Raw genomic sequence first — 15,965 nt, 5'->3', positions numbered from 1 at the left:
TGAAGCCAGTGTAACAAAGGCAATACCACCCACATATAAATAGCAGCTTTAAAAAACATATGAGACATAGCTAAAGCTTTACCCAGAGGTAAATTTATAGCCTTAAATGCATTTGCTAGAAAACAGAACTATAGAAATAACCCAGCTCAAGTCAAGGAGATAGAAAAATGGATTTAGCCCGAAAGAAATTTGGGGTATGAAAATAACAAAGATTAAGAAAACAATGAATGGAAATTATTTTGGCTGAGGAAACGTAGGCTCCAAGGGGTAAAACAAATTACTGCAGATCTCAAGGCCAGTGCCGAGGTGGGTCTTCCCTCCACAGGTTGTCGGTTCCCCTCAGCAAATATGAGTAGAGGAATTGGGCGCCTGATCCTTGGCGGTACAGCAAATAGAACCGTGGAGGCTTCAGGGCCACCTTCTGGTTATAACAGGGAAGGGACGGCGGCCGGGGAAACGTCTTGCTTTTCTGCAAGTACAAAACATTCCCAGTGTTTTATTTTATTATTTTATTGTTATTTTTGTAGAGTCAGTGTCTCGCTCTTTCGCCCGGGCTGGTCTCAACCTCCTGGGCTGAAACGATCCTCCCGCCTCAGCCTCCCAAAGTGCTGGGATTACAGACGTAAAGCCACTGCGTCCTGCCCATGCCCAGTATTTTAGTAGACTCAGATCAGTAAGAAATGCCATCGTTCTCGTGTGTTATTTATTTTTCTACTTAGACTTTACCTAAAATCATCCGCTGATGGATTCGAGATGTATTTCACGGAATTGCTTCCGATTTAAGGCGCCCGAGGCGGCCGGGGACGGAAGGAGCGGTCCCGGGCGACCCGCGCGGGGGCGCGGGACCCAGGGGCGGTCCCAGCAGGCGGCGCCCTCCCCGCCTCTTCCCGCGCCGCGGCCGGCACTTTGCAAACTCCTCGCCTGCCCGCGGCAGCCGCAGCTCCGCGCCCTGCCGCCCCGGCGCGTCCGCGGGGCAGCGGGCGGCGGAGCGCGGCGGCGCGGGGGCCCCGGGGGCGGCGCCGGCGGAGGCGGGAGCCGAGGCGGGGCCGCGGCAGCCCCGCGCCGCGCCGAGCCGCCGTCCCCGCCGCGCAGCCATGGCCGCGCCGCCGCCGCCGCCCCGCCGCCCGCTCGCCTGAGGCGCGGCCGGCCTCCGGGCGGGGGCCATGGCCAGCGCCGCTGAGCCCCCCGGCCAGGCGGCCGAGTACCTGCAGGAGCTGACCCGGATCGTCGCGGCGCAGCAGGAGCTGCTGGCGCGCCGGCGGCGGCGCATCGAGGAGCTGGAGCGCCAAGTGGCGCGGCTGAGCCGGGAGAACGCCGGCCTGCTGGAGCGACACCGGCGACACCTGGCCGCGTGCGCCCGCCGCCCCGACCCGGGCCCCGGCCCCGGCCCGCAGCTGCTCGGCGCCATCCCGGAGCTCGGCGGCCGCCGCGACAAGTAAGTGGGGCCCGGGGCGGCGGGCGTGTTGGGGGCGTGGGAACTTCTTGGGGCCGGCGGCTTCCCTCGGGGCTTGGCGGGGAGGCGGGCTGGTGCGGGAGAGCGGGTGGCCGTCCCGGGAGCGCCCACGCCCGCTGCCAGACCCCTAGCGGCTCCCTGGGATTCTTTGGCGGCATCGCCGCCCAGACCCGGAGCTCTGGTGGGGACTGGGCTTCCTGGAAAGAGGCTCTAGGGAGCTGCCCAGCGCTCCCGCCGGCCTGGCTCTCCCCTGCAGCGCGGACTCAGGGTGGGCGACCCCCGGGGCTTGGATGTACCGGGCGGAAGTCTGTCCGGGGAGCGGACTTAGGTCTCTCTGTGCAGCAGGGCTAGAACTCCTGACCTGGAGATCCCGGGACCGGTAGGGAGGGGTCGCGGCCCGCGCGGATCCAGCTCTGGAGCGGGCCTGGGTCGCTTGCGGGTCTCGGCGTCTCTGGAATGGACTCTACGCTGTGCCCAGTCTGGGACACGCAGAGCCCTCATCTGGACGCCTCCGTCTCTTACTTCAAGGCTGGGGTTAATTCTGGACCGCCTCGCCCTGGGATTACCCGGGACTATTTAGGACCCAGGATTAAGTGAGGGATGGGGAGAAGTACGGGGCGGGACCGTCCAGCAGCCCTGGACTCTAGCGTCCCTGCCGGGTCACAGCCCGGCCGGGTTGTCGTTTGCCTCCCATGGGTGTCGGTGTCGGAACCCAGAGCAGCCTCACCCTGTGGACCTGCGGGTGCCCATCTGGGGCAGGGCAAGGGGGCTGGGAGGCTTAGGTGCCGCTGGGGCGGGGTTTCTGCTGCTGTACCCTCTGCCTTTCCGTCTTCTGGTCCAGCGGGGCACACACTATGGCTTGGCCTGGGTCAGACGCAAGCACTGCGTGGTTGGGGGAGTGGCCGTGCTCAGGGCTTCAGGACTGTCTTCCTGCGGGGCGGCCTTTCCAGGGTGGAAATGGGGGAGGAGTTAGCCGTGGCCCCAGAATGGAGGGTGGTTCCTGATTTCTAGGAGTCCCATTACTGTCATGGAGACCTGAGTTTCCCACCCCAGGGGGGCTGCAGCCGCTGTGGCCAGGGACAAGCCCTGCTTGTGGCGCAGGCTGGAGGGTGTGCTGGCTCTGGGCGGTGCCGGTGGGGCTGGGGACTCTTTGGAGGAGGAGCATTGTGAGGATGGGGTCGTGCTGTGGGTGAGCGCATGGCTCTGTTCCTGGCAGGCTGGGGTGGCAGGCTCTTGCGCTCTGTGTATGGGGAGGGAGGGGCGAGTGTGTGTATAGCTCCTACCTGGTGTCACGGGGAGGAAGCAGAGACCATGCCCGCTGCCTCTCTGGGCCCCACTCCCGGCCCTCCAGAGTCTCTGAGACTCCCTTCACCCTTCAGTCCCGCCACAGCAGCTGCAGGTCCTTTCCCCGGCACGAGGACCAAAAGAGAAGCTGAGGATGCCCAAGGAAAGTCCTTAGCAGTTTGGGGAGGCAGCACCAGGGCAATCCCTGCTTTCATGGGAAACAGTGACTTGTTGGTTGGCACATGCCTCACACCACCCTGGGGAATGGCTTCCTTTTTCCCTTCAGCATCACCCCTGGTGACCACATGGGGGACAGGAGGATGCTGAGAGGCAGCATGTCTGTCCTGCAGTGGGGCATCCCCTGGGTTGCATCCAGGCAGCTGCCTTGGCCGGGGGAGCCAGGATGGGAAGGCTGGGATTTTGTTTCAGAAGCCCCTGGCTCTGTGTCCACCTGGCTTCCCCTTAGTGGAGACACAGCCGTGGCCCATGAGAGAGAGCATCACCTTTAAGGAAAGCAGGGTGGCAGCACAGCCCTCAGCCCACGGTCTAGGTTGAGCACAGCTTCCAAACTTGAAAGTGCACATCAGGAGCCTGGGAATCTAGCTGTAATGCAGATGCTGAGCTGGTGGGTCTGGGGTGGTCTGGGGTCTGCATCTCTAGCCAGCTCCTAGGACACCCGCTGCTGCTGGGCCCGGACATCACAGCAAGGCTATGGGGAGCCCTGGTGTGAGCAGGAGCTGTGGGTGGGTTCCCTTCAAGATGGAGCAGCTGGGACCATTTTTGTGCATCTGATTCACTTCGCAGCCTTTTGGGAAGGAGAATGCTGGCGCCTCCTCCCCTCACAGGAGACTCACAGAGACAGGGGCATCACATGGCCTGCTCACATGCGTGGGGTTCTGGGTCCTCAGCGGCTGCTCTGCAAACCATGGATTGGATGTGTCCCACTGCCCATCTGCAGAGCAAGGTGATTTATGCCTAAGGAACATGGGGTAACCAATCCCCTTGAGGGCTATTATTAAGCACCTGCTGTATGCAGACTCATTATCAATGTGCTTGGAAACATGATAGGAAGAATGGAGAGGAGAGGAAGAGAATAAGCAACTCTGTGTAGAGAGAGTAACGTGGGTGGACAAACTAGGGTTCCAGGCCCAGCCCTGCGCTTCCCAGCTGGTGACCATGGGACAAGTCACACTACCCCTCCTAGCCTCAGGTTTTCTGATATGCACGCAAAATAGGAATGATCATAGCTGCCTTGCATACTTTTGCAAAGATGGGCATGGAGGAAACTGGTATACAGTAGGTGCTTAATATAGGTCAGATTCTTCCATTGTCCACCTGTTTGTCATTTCTTTTGGGCCAACTGAGCACAGGCAGGAGGTGAGACCTTTTGAGCCGGGTGCAGGGGGGATGGAGAGGGAAATGGGGTACCGTGAGAAGGGCTGTCTGAGGCCAGGTGGGGGCTGGTACAATGGTCGAGCATGGGCTTCCCAAGGGACAGCATCAGGACTGACTTCCTGCTGGGGGACTTGGCTCCCCTTTCCCCCTCCTTGCCTGCACACAGAGGCCCTGTGAGGGAGGGCTTGGCTGACCTCCTCCTACATAGCCTCCAGATTCTCTGGCCTGAGTCAGGAGCCCTCAGCCCGCTGCACAAACAGAGGGTGCAGTGACATGAGGGGGGATGGATAGATGCAATTGAGAGATCACTGAGCAGCCTCGTCCTGGGACAGCGGTTAGCCTGGCACTGCCCCACCCAAGCAGTCCATGGGCAGGATGACTTGGTGTGTGGGAGTGTCCAAGCCCAGAAACCTTTAAACTCTTTCTCAGAGAGTGCTCTTTCATGCTGGGACACCCCCTGAAAAATACCACCGTGAGTTTCTCAGCTCTGGGAAAAACAGGGTGATAACAGGGACAAATACAGTGACGAGATGCCTGTGGTTACTTTGATTATTTGGTTATGCTTCTTTTCTGGGTATGAATCAGAATTCATATCCAGTGTCTGGTTGGCTACTGTTAGTGATCTGTTTCTGGTATTGCTCTCCGCTCACTAGAGGTTCAGATGCATAATAGGTGCTCAGTAGAGATTTGTTGAGTGGATGAAGCTGGAAGAATTGATTAAGGCCATTGCATTTTCCTTTAGAAAGTCAGGTGAACTTTAGCAGGAATAGCTGGGATTAACAACCACCCAGATCCAAATCCCTGGGAGCAGGGTGGGGCCGATGGCCGCATCCACCTGGGGCTTCCTGTGTGCCTGCCCTGCTCATGGTCTATGCCTTGGTCAGCTCATCTCCTTGTCTCATTATTCTTATGAGGCAGGTGCAACTGCTGCTCCCATTTTACAGATGTGGAACCTGAGGCTCAGAAATCATGGCCTTGCCCAAGCTCTCCCATCTGGCTAATGGGTGGAACCAGGATTTGGATTCAGATGGTTTGGCTTGGCTCCCTGCTTTTTTTTTCTTTCTTTTTTTTTTCTCCCTGAGACAGAGTAATGCTCCGTTGCCCAAAGCTTGAGTGAAGTGGTGCAATCTTGGCTCACTGCACCCTCCACCTCCCAGGTTTAAGCAATTCTCCTGCCTCAGCCTCCTGAGTAGCTGGGATTACAGGTGTGCTCCATCACACCCTGCTAATTTTTGTATTTTTACTGGAGACAGGTTTCACCATGTTGACCAGGCTGGTCTCGAACTCCTGACCTCGTGGTCCAACTGCCTCAGCCTCCCAAAGTGCTGGGATTACAGGCATGAGCCACCACCACACTGCTCTTATCCACCCACCACCTGTGTCCAGTGGCCATACCATCTCCCAGGATCCTGGGTGACTCCTGGCCTCTCTTGCTGGAGAAAGCCCAGATGGAAGGTTTCCGCCCTGCCATGTGCAATCTTGTCACCAAGGCAGGGCTCCCGGTGTCACATGGGGTGGCAGTGCAGAGGGGGCAAGGATTTAATGAGATGATCCCTTCCAGCCTTTGATCTTCCGAAGTTCCTTGGCAGAAGGAAACATCGCCTAAGGAGGCTGGGGGTGGGGGTTGCGGGTGGGGGTAGGGGTAGGGGTGGGGAGGCCCAGTGGAGTGGCCTGCCTTGCTTTCTGGTCCCCTCCAGCCCTTAAGTGCTGTCATATCACTGGGAGAGGATGTTTTTCTGACACTCTGAGTTGGTGACTCACTCTGGGGGAGGTTTTCAGTGGCATTCAGGCTCTGTTGATTTACCAAAACCAGTATTCTTCACGGGTTCATGGTGACATTAGCTGTATGACGGCCTGTCAGTTCAGAGCAAGCTCAGGGGTGGCCACTGATGAGGGGGCGGCAAGCAGAGACTGGTTTGTCCTGATGGGCAGCAGACTGATGACACAGAAAGCCACCCTCAGGAGGGTCCTGCCAGGAGCCCACCAAGCTTTGATATATGTGTTCTTCCAAGTAGCCAAGAAGCACCAATGCTGGGCCAGGGGCTGGGGGACTGAGGGCACTTAGGGTGGATTTCCTGTCCCCTCTTAGCAAAGAGGCGAGGGCTGTGGAGAGACTGAGTGAGGCCGAGAGGGCTCTTTTCTGATCTCTGAGTTGGCAGAAAGGGTGGCAGGGCGGAGAGAGATACTGTGTCGTGTTTTGGATCAATAATGTTCTTGTTCTCCCGGCCAAGATAAAGCCTGTGTCCAGTGCTGGGGAGGATGTCCCCAAGTCAGGAATGAGCTGTAGCATACTCTGGGAGACTTGTCCTGGTGAGATAAAATGTGTTCAACTCCAAGGGAATGGGGACAGCAATTCTCATTTTCCAGCAGATGGTAGAGTCCACAGAAAGACGAGGGAGTGTGTCTCTGAAGCTCTCCCAGCCATCTGACAGACTGGGGAAATTATTATTTTACAACCTGAAAAATAAACCATGAGATGCTTCTTTATCCAGCCCGGGCTGAGGAAGACAGCGAGTGGCACTGTGTGTGAAATAAAGTCGGGACCTACTTGTTTTGACTTTAGGTTTTCGCCTCCCCTTTCTGGACTCAGGCTTGCTGCACCTGGCAGAGATTAGGAGGCTTTGCCCTAATGCGGGGAGTGTGAAGGGTCAGTCACGTTGAAGGGGCCCAGAGTCAGGCATTTGGGGACATCAGCGTTTTTTGCCAACTGGGTTGCTGTTTGTCAGCTGTTTTGTCTGTGACATTGTTTTGACAGCTGATCCAGTCTTTTGTGTCTTGTTTTCTGTTTTTTTAATAAGGAGTGACGCTTTGCCTAACTTGGAAAGTGCACTATTCTGAGTTTGTCAGGTGTCATCCGTATAATTGCCACAGAGCCTCAGAAAAAACCACACAGGCCAGCCAGGTGTTCGGCAAAACGAATACGGAAGAAGGAACTGACCTAACGGAAATGGAGTGGAGGCTATGGGTGGTGTGGGGAGGCAGCCCCAGGTCAGGGGGATCTCCAGTGTGCTGCCCCTGCCAGGGCAGACCTGGGCCGGGCTGCAACCAAGTGGCTTGAACGGAAGCTCTGAGGCAACAAGGCCATGGGAGTTTGAATCCTGCCCTCCGAGGGGTGGATATTCCAGCAGGATGCACTGGGCCAGTTAGGGCAAATGTTGTGTGCTTCTGTTTTCTTCGGGAAACGGCTGCTGCCTTTCCCAGCAGCCTCTCTCCAGCCCCTGGCCTTGTGCTGGGGACCCCACAGGCCCCCACGGGTGGCTCCTAAGCAGTTAGCCCTGTCCCTGCAGCAGGCTGGCAGAGTCCCAGCCCTGCCTCAGCCACTTCCCTGCTGCTCAGACTTTCCAAGTAATAGCCCCAGCCTGTCTGAGTTGCTGTCTCTCCCATGAAAATGCAGAGGGCCACTTCCGTGTAGGGAGATCAGATGTGGGAGTTGCCTGTGGCCAGCATTAGGTGGTGGGTCCAGAGGGAGGAATAGCAGGGCATTGGGAATGCTTTTGAGGATTGTTTTCCCTCAGTGTTTTATTACGAAAATGTTCAAGCATACAGAAAAGTCGAAAGCCGTGTGGGGCAGATCACTGCCTCCCTGGGTTCTGCAGTGACGGTTTTGGAATTATTTCCATGTTCCATGCCCCTCTGTCCTTGAGGGTGTCTGGAACCCTGTGAATGGGGAGCTCACATTGGTGGGGCGCCTGCTGTGGCCCAGAAGCTGGGCCCCGCACTGCCTGCACCGGACCGCCACCTCCCCTACGCATACCCATTCCTGGGCTGCTCACGAGGGATTCTTGTCCTTGGTTAGGGCAGCTCCCCCACTGCCTCCACTTGGAAGCATCATGCAAATGGGAGACAGAGACTTGTCCGTGGAAGATTGCAGAGGGATCAGGCCAGGGAGGAAGGGGGCCAAGTGGTATGCAGCCCCAGAGTAGGAAGTGAATGACCACCCATGGCTGTCAACAGGCTTCCTGGAGGAGGTACATTTGAGCTGGGACTTGAAGAGTAGGAGAGAGGAGGAGGATGGTGTCAAGGCAGGGGGAGCAGCATGCGTGGTATGTCTGCACATGGAGTGTGTGAGGGGCTGGCCGTGCTGTCGTTGGTGGTAACAGGTTGAGGCAACTGGGCCAGGTGCCTGGCAGACAGGCACAGACCAGCCCAGGGCACTTGGCTTGCTTAGAACCTAGATATCATTCCTGAGGGGGCTGGTGGACAAGACTGGCCCCTGCCTTCCAAGCTGGCCCTAGCTTGAGTCCTGATTTTGAAGTGTTCGGCTTTCCCTCTCGGAGGAGGCAAGATCCACAAAGGCATGGGTCGGAGCCTGTGGTTCTGCACCTGAACTTAGAATATGTTGATTGCAATGAGGCCACAGCAATAACCGAGGCCGTTCTAGGTGCTGCGTGCTGGGCACATTCTTCTCCGTGTCTCTGTTGATGCTCTAACCCTGTGACAAGTGTGAACTGTCCTCATCCTATCTTGCAGATATGAAACCTGAGACTCAAAGAAGTTAAGTGGTTACCCACGGTCACCTGGTGGCAGCGGTGGGACTCACACCCAGGTCTGTCTGCCTCCAGGGCCTGTGCAGTTCACCCCACGCCGGGCTACTTCAGAGCTGTTCACTGCACGGTGTAGATGTTTTGGACACATCGGGGCCGTTTCCAAATGTGATATGGTCCCCTCCCCAGACTTTTTTGGCTTCAGGAGTCAGAACGAACATAGCTCTGGCACCACCTGGAGACAGCCCAAGTCCCTTCTCTGCAAAGCAGCTGACAGTGGTTGCACCCAGCTGGCAGGGCTGCTATGGGCAGTGGTGCCAGTGTGCTCGGGGAGGGCGCTCTAAGCCGTGTAGCACCCAGCAGCCAGTGCCCAGTGTTCCTCTGTGAGTTGGTCTGACTTCCCCACGCTGCTTAGGTGAGTACTTGCTGAGCTTGCAGAAAGCTGCTGTTCACGTCTTCATTCATGCAGGACACATGTGGGACACGTGGTTGCACAGGAGGGTTTGGATGGGTGCCCCCTCTTCTGGCTTTGCCCCAGCTTTTGCTGGAAGCGCCTGTGGTGGTTTGGATGTCCTTTCTCTGCATACCACTTTCGTGAAGAGCAACGGGCCTGGCCCCGCCCCCTCCATGGGAACCGCAGGAGCACCGCTTGCTAAGGGCAGAAGACAGGGCCTGCACAGAGGGTGTCCTGGGACCGGCAGGGCGGGAGGGTCCTTGCAAGTCATTTGTAGCTGCCTGGAGTGCTGGCCCTTCGAGGATGAGGTGCGGGGTGGGATCCTCTGCTTCCTGGATGGCCTCAGTGCTCAGGAAAGAAGTCCTCGGCATGTGTCTGGTAGTGATGGGAGACAGCCTCTAGGGACTCTTCCGGGGACAGGCACGTGTGTGGATGACATTCACGGATGGGCTGCAGGGTCCAATGGGTCCTGGGGTGGTAGCCTGGGAAAACCTGGAGACAGGACTCAAGGGAGGGTCCCAGCTTTGGGATCTGCTTGTACTGTCTTCCCCCTTATCATGTGAAATGCACCTCTCTGAGCCTCAGTTTTTTCATCTCTGCTATGGGGACAGTGACAACTGGATCGCCGTCTTAGGGTGCCCTGAGTGGGGAGTGTGCCTGGCAGCGCAGTTGAGGTGCAGGGAGCGGGGACCGGTGTGCATAGGGCAGAGTGAGGGGACAGTGTGAGAGAGGAGGGTGGAGGCAAATGGTGTAGGGGCAAGGGCTGACGCACAGTCAGCAGGGCCATGTGGGCCCACTGGGGACTTCGGCTTTGATTTGAGGGAGACAGAAGTTCCTGGAGGCTGTTGAGCAGAGGAGGAAGTGACGGGACTTAGATCTGGGCAGGATCTCTGGCTCCTGGGGCAGGCATGGGTACCAGGGTGAGGGAGGCTTCAGGAGATGCTTCAGAACTGGGTGCTGGGAGCCTGGGCAGAGGCTGCTGGGGTGGACAGGGCTGGGGATGAAGGCACACGGCCCCACCCTCTCTTTCCCCCACAACCGCCAGTCCAGATGGGAAGGAGATAGAGGAGCGGAACCAGAGAGGAGTGGCTCTAGATGGGAGGGGCCTTGCCCGGCTTGGTTGCCTGCAGCAGTTCCTGGAACAGGAAGTTCTTGGAACAGGGAGTTCTTTAAATGGAGTGTGAGGAGCTGGCGACACCCCTGGACTCTACCTCAGGCTCCCCACACCCAGGCCACCCACTCTTTCACCTTGAGGGAGGAGCAGCCCAAGCAGGGATGTTCACTTCCCCTGGGCTGGCTGGGGCTCCCTGTGGAGTATTTGTGCTGGGTGAGGCTCCCCACGGAGAACTTGGGCAGCATGGTGGCCAGGAGGCAGGACACAGACTCTGGGCCAGGCCAGGCCAGGCCAGCAGCCTGAATCTTAGCTCCCTCCACCACATACCACCTGTGTCTTCTCTGGCCTGTGGCTAATGCCTCTCTGTGCTTCAGCTTCCTCACCTGTAAAATGGGTTATAAAACCTACCTCCTAGAGAAGGGGTGAGGATTATATCCTTGATGTACATAAATGTGCACAGAGCCACTTGTATCACTGTTGTTCCTTCTTTCTCTGTTGAGAAGGGAAGTGATTTTAGAAAGTCATGGAACTGAGAATCAGGTGACTTGGGTTTCAGTACATGTCTATTACTACCCACTTCTCTGCATAGTCAGTGCTGCTGATTTTGAATTCAATCCTTTGTAAGATGTGTTATCTCAATCCCTTTAATGCTGCTGTCTCTTCACATGTTTTAAAGTTGTGGAGTCTTAACTTTATTGAATTGAGGTCTCTTCCCAAAAAAGGAGGAGTCTGGAAAGTTCCAACCCCCTTCCCACAGCCCGCAACATGCTCACATCTGTCTTTACTTTCTGTGAGGCTTCACTTTTGCCTAGCTCAGCAGTTCCCAAACCTCAAGATGTGTAAAAATCCGCCACCTAGGTGACTCTGACCATCTCCTTTGGCCCTCACCAGTAGGTTTGCCTGCTTGACCTCCCTGTAGGTTGGCCTGCTTGCCCTCCTGTGAGCCAGTCTCTGGATTAAGGACTCAACAGATGCCCTAGTACTGGGGCTTCACCACCACCAACTTTCCCTTTCACCAGATGATCCTGTGGGGTTGCAATGAACCACATCAAATAATGGAAACAAAGGTGTCTTGAAAGTGTAACATTGTATGAATGAATGTCCCTCACCTAGGGATGGACTGTGAGGTGTTGCTGCCACCCCTCCATTGATAATGAGTTATAATAGTAACCTTGATGACTGGCTATTTATTGTAAGCACTTGCCCTACAACAATCTGTGAAGTAGGGAGTATTATTATCTCCATTGTGTATATGGGGGAACTGGGGCAAAACAAAGCAAGGGTGCTTGGAAAGTGGTGGTGTGACCAAGGATCAGCCAGGCATATCCCTATCAGAGCTGTCATCTAGACATTTTTAGGGAACTTTTAGTTTTAGTACGTTTTGTTCAGAGAACATACTTTGTGTGATTTCAGTCCTTTCAAATTTATTGCGACTTGTTTTAGGGACTGAGATACAGTCTGTCCTGGAGAATGTTCCATGTACACTTGAGAATAATGTTTTCTGCTGCTGGGTGGACTGTTCTGTATATGTTTGATAGGCCTAGTTGTAGTTTTGTTTGTGTCTTATATTTTCTTGTTGGTCTGCCTACCTGCTCTATTTATTATTGAAAGTGAGGTATTGATGTCTCCAACTATTATTCTCATTTAATTTTTATTTTGATTTAATTATAGGCTTTTTTGAGAAAGGGTCTGTTCTGTCATCCAGGCTGGAGTGCAGTGGTGCAATCATAGATCACTATAACCTTAAACTACTGGATTCAAGCAATCCTTCCCATCAGCCTCATGAGTAGCTGGGACTACTGGTGTGTACCACCATTCCCAGCTAATTTTTAAAATTTTTGTAGAGATGGGGTCTCACTTTGTTGCCTAGGCTGATCTTGAACTCCTGTGTTAAAGTTATCCTTCCACCTTGGCCTCCCAAAGTTCTGTAATTATGGGCATGAGCTACTGCATGCAGCCTCCAATTATTATTCTTTAATTGTCTCAAAATTTCTTCCTTCATTTCTGTCAATTTAAACACTTCATGTATTTTGGGGTTCTGTTGTTGAGTGCATATATGGTTATTATTGTTGTGTCTTCTTGTTGGATCGTCCCTTTGATCATTATGAAATGTCCTTCTCGGTCCCTAGTAACAATGTATGTCTTAAAGTTTATTTTGTCTGATTTTAGTATAGCCATTTTAACTCATTTTGGTTACTATTTATATATCTTTTTCCATCCTTTTATTTTCAACCTATTTGTGTCTTTGAATCTAAAGTCAATCTCTTGTAAACAGAATATAGTTATATTATGTTTTTTGTTATCCCTTCTACCAGTATCTGCTTTTGGTTGGAGCGTTTAATCTATGTTAATATAATTATCGATAAGTTGAGATTTACATATACAGTTTTGTCATTTATTCTCTGTCTTATATCTTTTTTCTTCCTGTATTCCTCTATTACTACCTTCTTTTGTGTTAACTATTTTTGTAGTGTAGTATTTTAATCCCCTTGTTTATTTCAGTATATAGGGGACCTTTTAGAGCACAATAAAACTTGTTCTAGAGGTAGAACATCCCACATAACCTTATCCTCACCCAGAGAGAGTAAAGACAGGGGCAGGATCTGGACAGAGAATGTTGACAGTGAAACCCAGAAAGTGGCAGGTCCCAGAGAAGAAAGCCGGCAAACACAGGTGCAGACCTGTCACAAACTGGGTAGGCACCAAGGAACCAGCCTAGAAGCTTCCTGAGGACCAGGAGAGTGAATTATTTGTCTCTGCTATTTCTTTAAGAGATCCTGCCTCAGGGTAGATTTTAATGTATATGTATTGAATGAATGAATCAGCAAGTCAATTAATCCATCATTCAGTCACTGTAAAGGTTGTTTGTTGGCCTGTAGCAAATTAATTAAACATTTAGTTTTAAAACAACCACTATTTTATATCTCATTTTGCACACCAGAGTTGGGCAGTGCTTGGCTGGGTGGTTCTTCTGTTCCATATGTTTTCAATGGAATACTCGGTGGTATTCATCTGCAGAGTTGGCTGCTCTGGAGGGTCCAAAATGATTTTACTGACACATCTGGCACCTTGTGGAGGTGTGTGGGCTCAGCTGGGATTGCCACCAGAGTATCCACATGTGGTTTCTCCAACCTGGTGGCCTAGGGGCCCCAGAGCCAGTGTTTTAAAAGGCCCGTGTGGAAGATGTGAGGCTTCTTGTGATTGGACCTCTGGAGTCCCAGATGTACTTCTGCCACATCTTATTGGTCAAGCACATCACAAGGCCAGCCCAAATTCAAGGGTAGAGGAGTTGGCCTCCACCCTCCCTGGGAGACGGAGGGACAGTTTGCAGAAGTCCTTAATCTCCCACATTTGCTTTGCTCTGTCTTTGCTCTGACAGAAGGGCCCTGTCACTTCTCTCTGTCAAGGCTGCAGAAGTTTCAGAGTGGCCTGCCCGCAGGTGGGACTGGCTCCCCTCTCTCTTCCTGGAATGTGGCCTCTGTCCTACCCCTGCTTAGCTGGCCTGTCTGTGGAGGATCACTTTTAGGGGTGGCTGTGTCTGCAGCATTCTCATCCTGCAGCGCAGCTCATCAGGAGGCCAGCACCCCCACTCCCCACAACCTGGCTTGAGCACTGAGGATGCTTCCTGGGCAGGGATCTGACCTGTGCCCTGGATGGGGGATGGGAGTAGGCCGGACTTCCCAGCTCAGTCACTCGGGGAATGCTTGCCCGTTCTTGTCCACATCCCCCTCACTCTGAGCTGTATTTTTAACTACTGCCATATGGCGAAGCAGTCAAAACATCCAGAGAGGGAAAGGGGGTCTAGAGAAAATCATTGCTGCAGTGCGATTTGGATGGCTGTAGTCACTGAGAGCGCTGCCTTCTCAGTCCCACCTTCTCCTTGGGCACTAAGCACACCCAAGTGGCCTTGCTTCTGCCTAGCTGTCGTCCTGGAGGAAGGAGTATTGGCCTGAGTGCCTCTCTTGCTCACAAGGGCGCCCTGAGCCGGTGGCCAAGTGCCTGCTGGTAGCCTGCCCCAATCCCCTGCACTGCAGCCTGCTCCAAATGCCTGCCGATTTCACGCCTCATGCTGTTTCTGCTGCCTGGAATACCCGGCCCACACCTCTGTTCTTGCCTTTTGAAACCCGCACGTCCTCTGAGGACTGACTGATGTCAGAACCTTTCATGGTGCTGACGCGTGTTAGAATAAATGTCTTCTCGTTATGTTTATTATATTTATTCCTGTAGCCCTTGTCCCTCTGCAGACTTCCTGTCTGGTTACCACTGGGGGACTGGGGACTTGCATCTGCCCTCTCTGGGGCAGGCAGCAGCCACACCTTGTTCATCTTCGGAAGCCCTCCTACCAAACTGCTCAAATTTAAAAATGACATATTTTGAATGAATCGATGATTGTTACATGGACGAGGGTCTCCAGAGTGGAATACACACACCCCTGGGGTGAAGGACTCGATTCTTTGAGGTGCAGGGAAAAAAACTTGAGATTGTATTTGCAATTATTATTTAATTTCCTCCTTCGACATCTTTTTGGTGGCCCCTTTTACGGATATTCATGACGTCAGTGCAGTCTCATCTGCACAAGACATAAAGACACAGGTTCATGAGGTGGGGCGGGTCTTCTCCAACCCTTCTGATAGGGGAGCCTCATCGGAAAGTCTAGTGGCAGTGGCCTGGACCACAGCTGAGTCTTCACTGCTTTCTCCTGGAGACAGCAGCTTTCCTGGCATGAGGGTCTCATCTGTGAGATGGGCTGAAGTAAGTGTGTGTTAAGCACCTACTGTGTGCTGGCTGATCCTTTTTTTAATCATGCAGCCCCATTCTGAAGATGAGAAAACTGAGGCTCAAAGAGGTGAAGCCCTTGCCTGGGGTTGTACAGCTAGTAAGTGGCAAGGGCCAGACATGGACCTGGTCTGTGGGACTCCCAAACCAGTGCTCTTGGTGTGACCCTGTTGCCGTCCTCTGGCTGAGCTCTTGGGCTCTGCCCAGGGCTATGCATTGGCAGTGACAGGACCTGGCCTCTGTGTTTCTGTGGTTTCTGCAGAGGGTGGTCCTGCTAGCAGTGGTGTGATGCTTATTGCTCACGGACAGGACTCACCAAGCCCCTTCTCTTTCGTCCCCCAAATTGTGAACGCTCCAGGCTGACAGAGGGCATGGGTGGGTCTGGAGGAGAGCTGGCTGAGGCGGGGCACAACTCTCTTGTTTAAGAAATTTGCTGACTCTGGCCCCAGAAGGTCACAGGGCTGGGGGACCTGGTTAATCTCTGTTTTTCCCAGATTTTCATTCATCAGATGCCAAAAATTCAGTCCTCTCTGGCTGGAGGCAACCAGAGGAATGGAAAATGCGACTTTTATTTCATTGGAATGTCAGCCTCTCTTCTTTGTGTGGATTGTTTTTATTGTAAAATGTAGTTCCTTTTATCTCCACTGAACTGGTACCAGGTCTGTCCTTGGCCATTCAGGCTGCCATAACAAATGTCACAAACTGTGTGGCTTATAAACAATAGACATTTATTTCTCATCGTTCTGCAGGCTGGGAAGTCCAAGGTCAAGGTGCTAGCAGGCTCAGTGTCTTTCAAGGGCTATGCTTTTTGTTTCACAGATGGTGCCTTCTCGCTGTCCTTACATGGATGGAGAGGTGAGGAGCATTCCGGGCCTCCTTTATAAAGTACTTATCCCAATCAGGAGGGCTCTGCTCTCACGACCGCATCGCCTCCCAGAAACCCTGCCTCCCAATACCATCACCTTGGGGGTGAGGATTTTACCGCGTGAACTTTAGGGGGAGGAA

General features: G+C 53.8%; 1 protein-coding gene across 5 annotated transcripts in view; it reads left to right on the top strand.

Annotated features, from left to right (window-relative positions):
- Window positions 1-900: 900 nt before the first annotated feature.
- IQSEC1 (IQ motif and Sec7 domain ArfGEF 1) overlaps window positions 901-15,965 on the top strand; it is a 374,166-nt gene continuing 359,101 nt past the window's right edge. For all 5 annotated transcript variants that reach the window (XM_035273700.3, XM_078351685.1, XM_078351687.1 and 2 more), the window contains exon 1: window positions 901-1,435. In XM_035273700.3, coding sequence (XP_035129591.1) covers window positions 1,164-1,435 — 272 coding nt within the window. In that variant the 5' untranslated portion in view covers window positions 901-1,163. The remainder of the gene's footprint in view (window positions 1,436-15,965) is intronic.

This window comes from Callithrix jacchus, chromosome 15 (genome assembly GCF_049354715.1).
Source record: "Callithrix jacchus isolate 240 chromosome 15, calJac240_pri, whole genome shotgun sequence".
NCBI classification, from domain to species: domain Eukaryota; kingdom Metazoa; phylum Chordata; class Mammalia; order Primates; family Cebidae; genus Callithrix; species Callithrix jacchus.
Note: the sequence above shows the minus strand (reverse complement) of the source record. Positions and strands in the feature narration are given on the sequence as shown.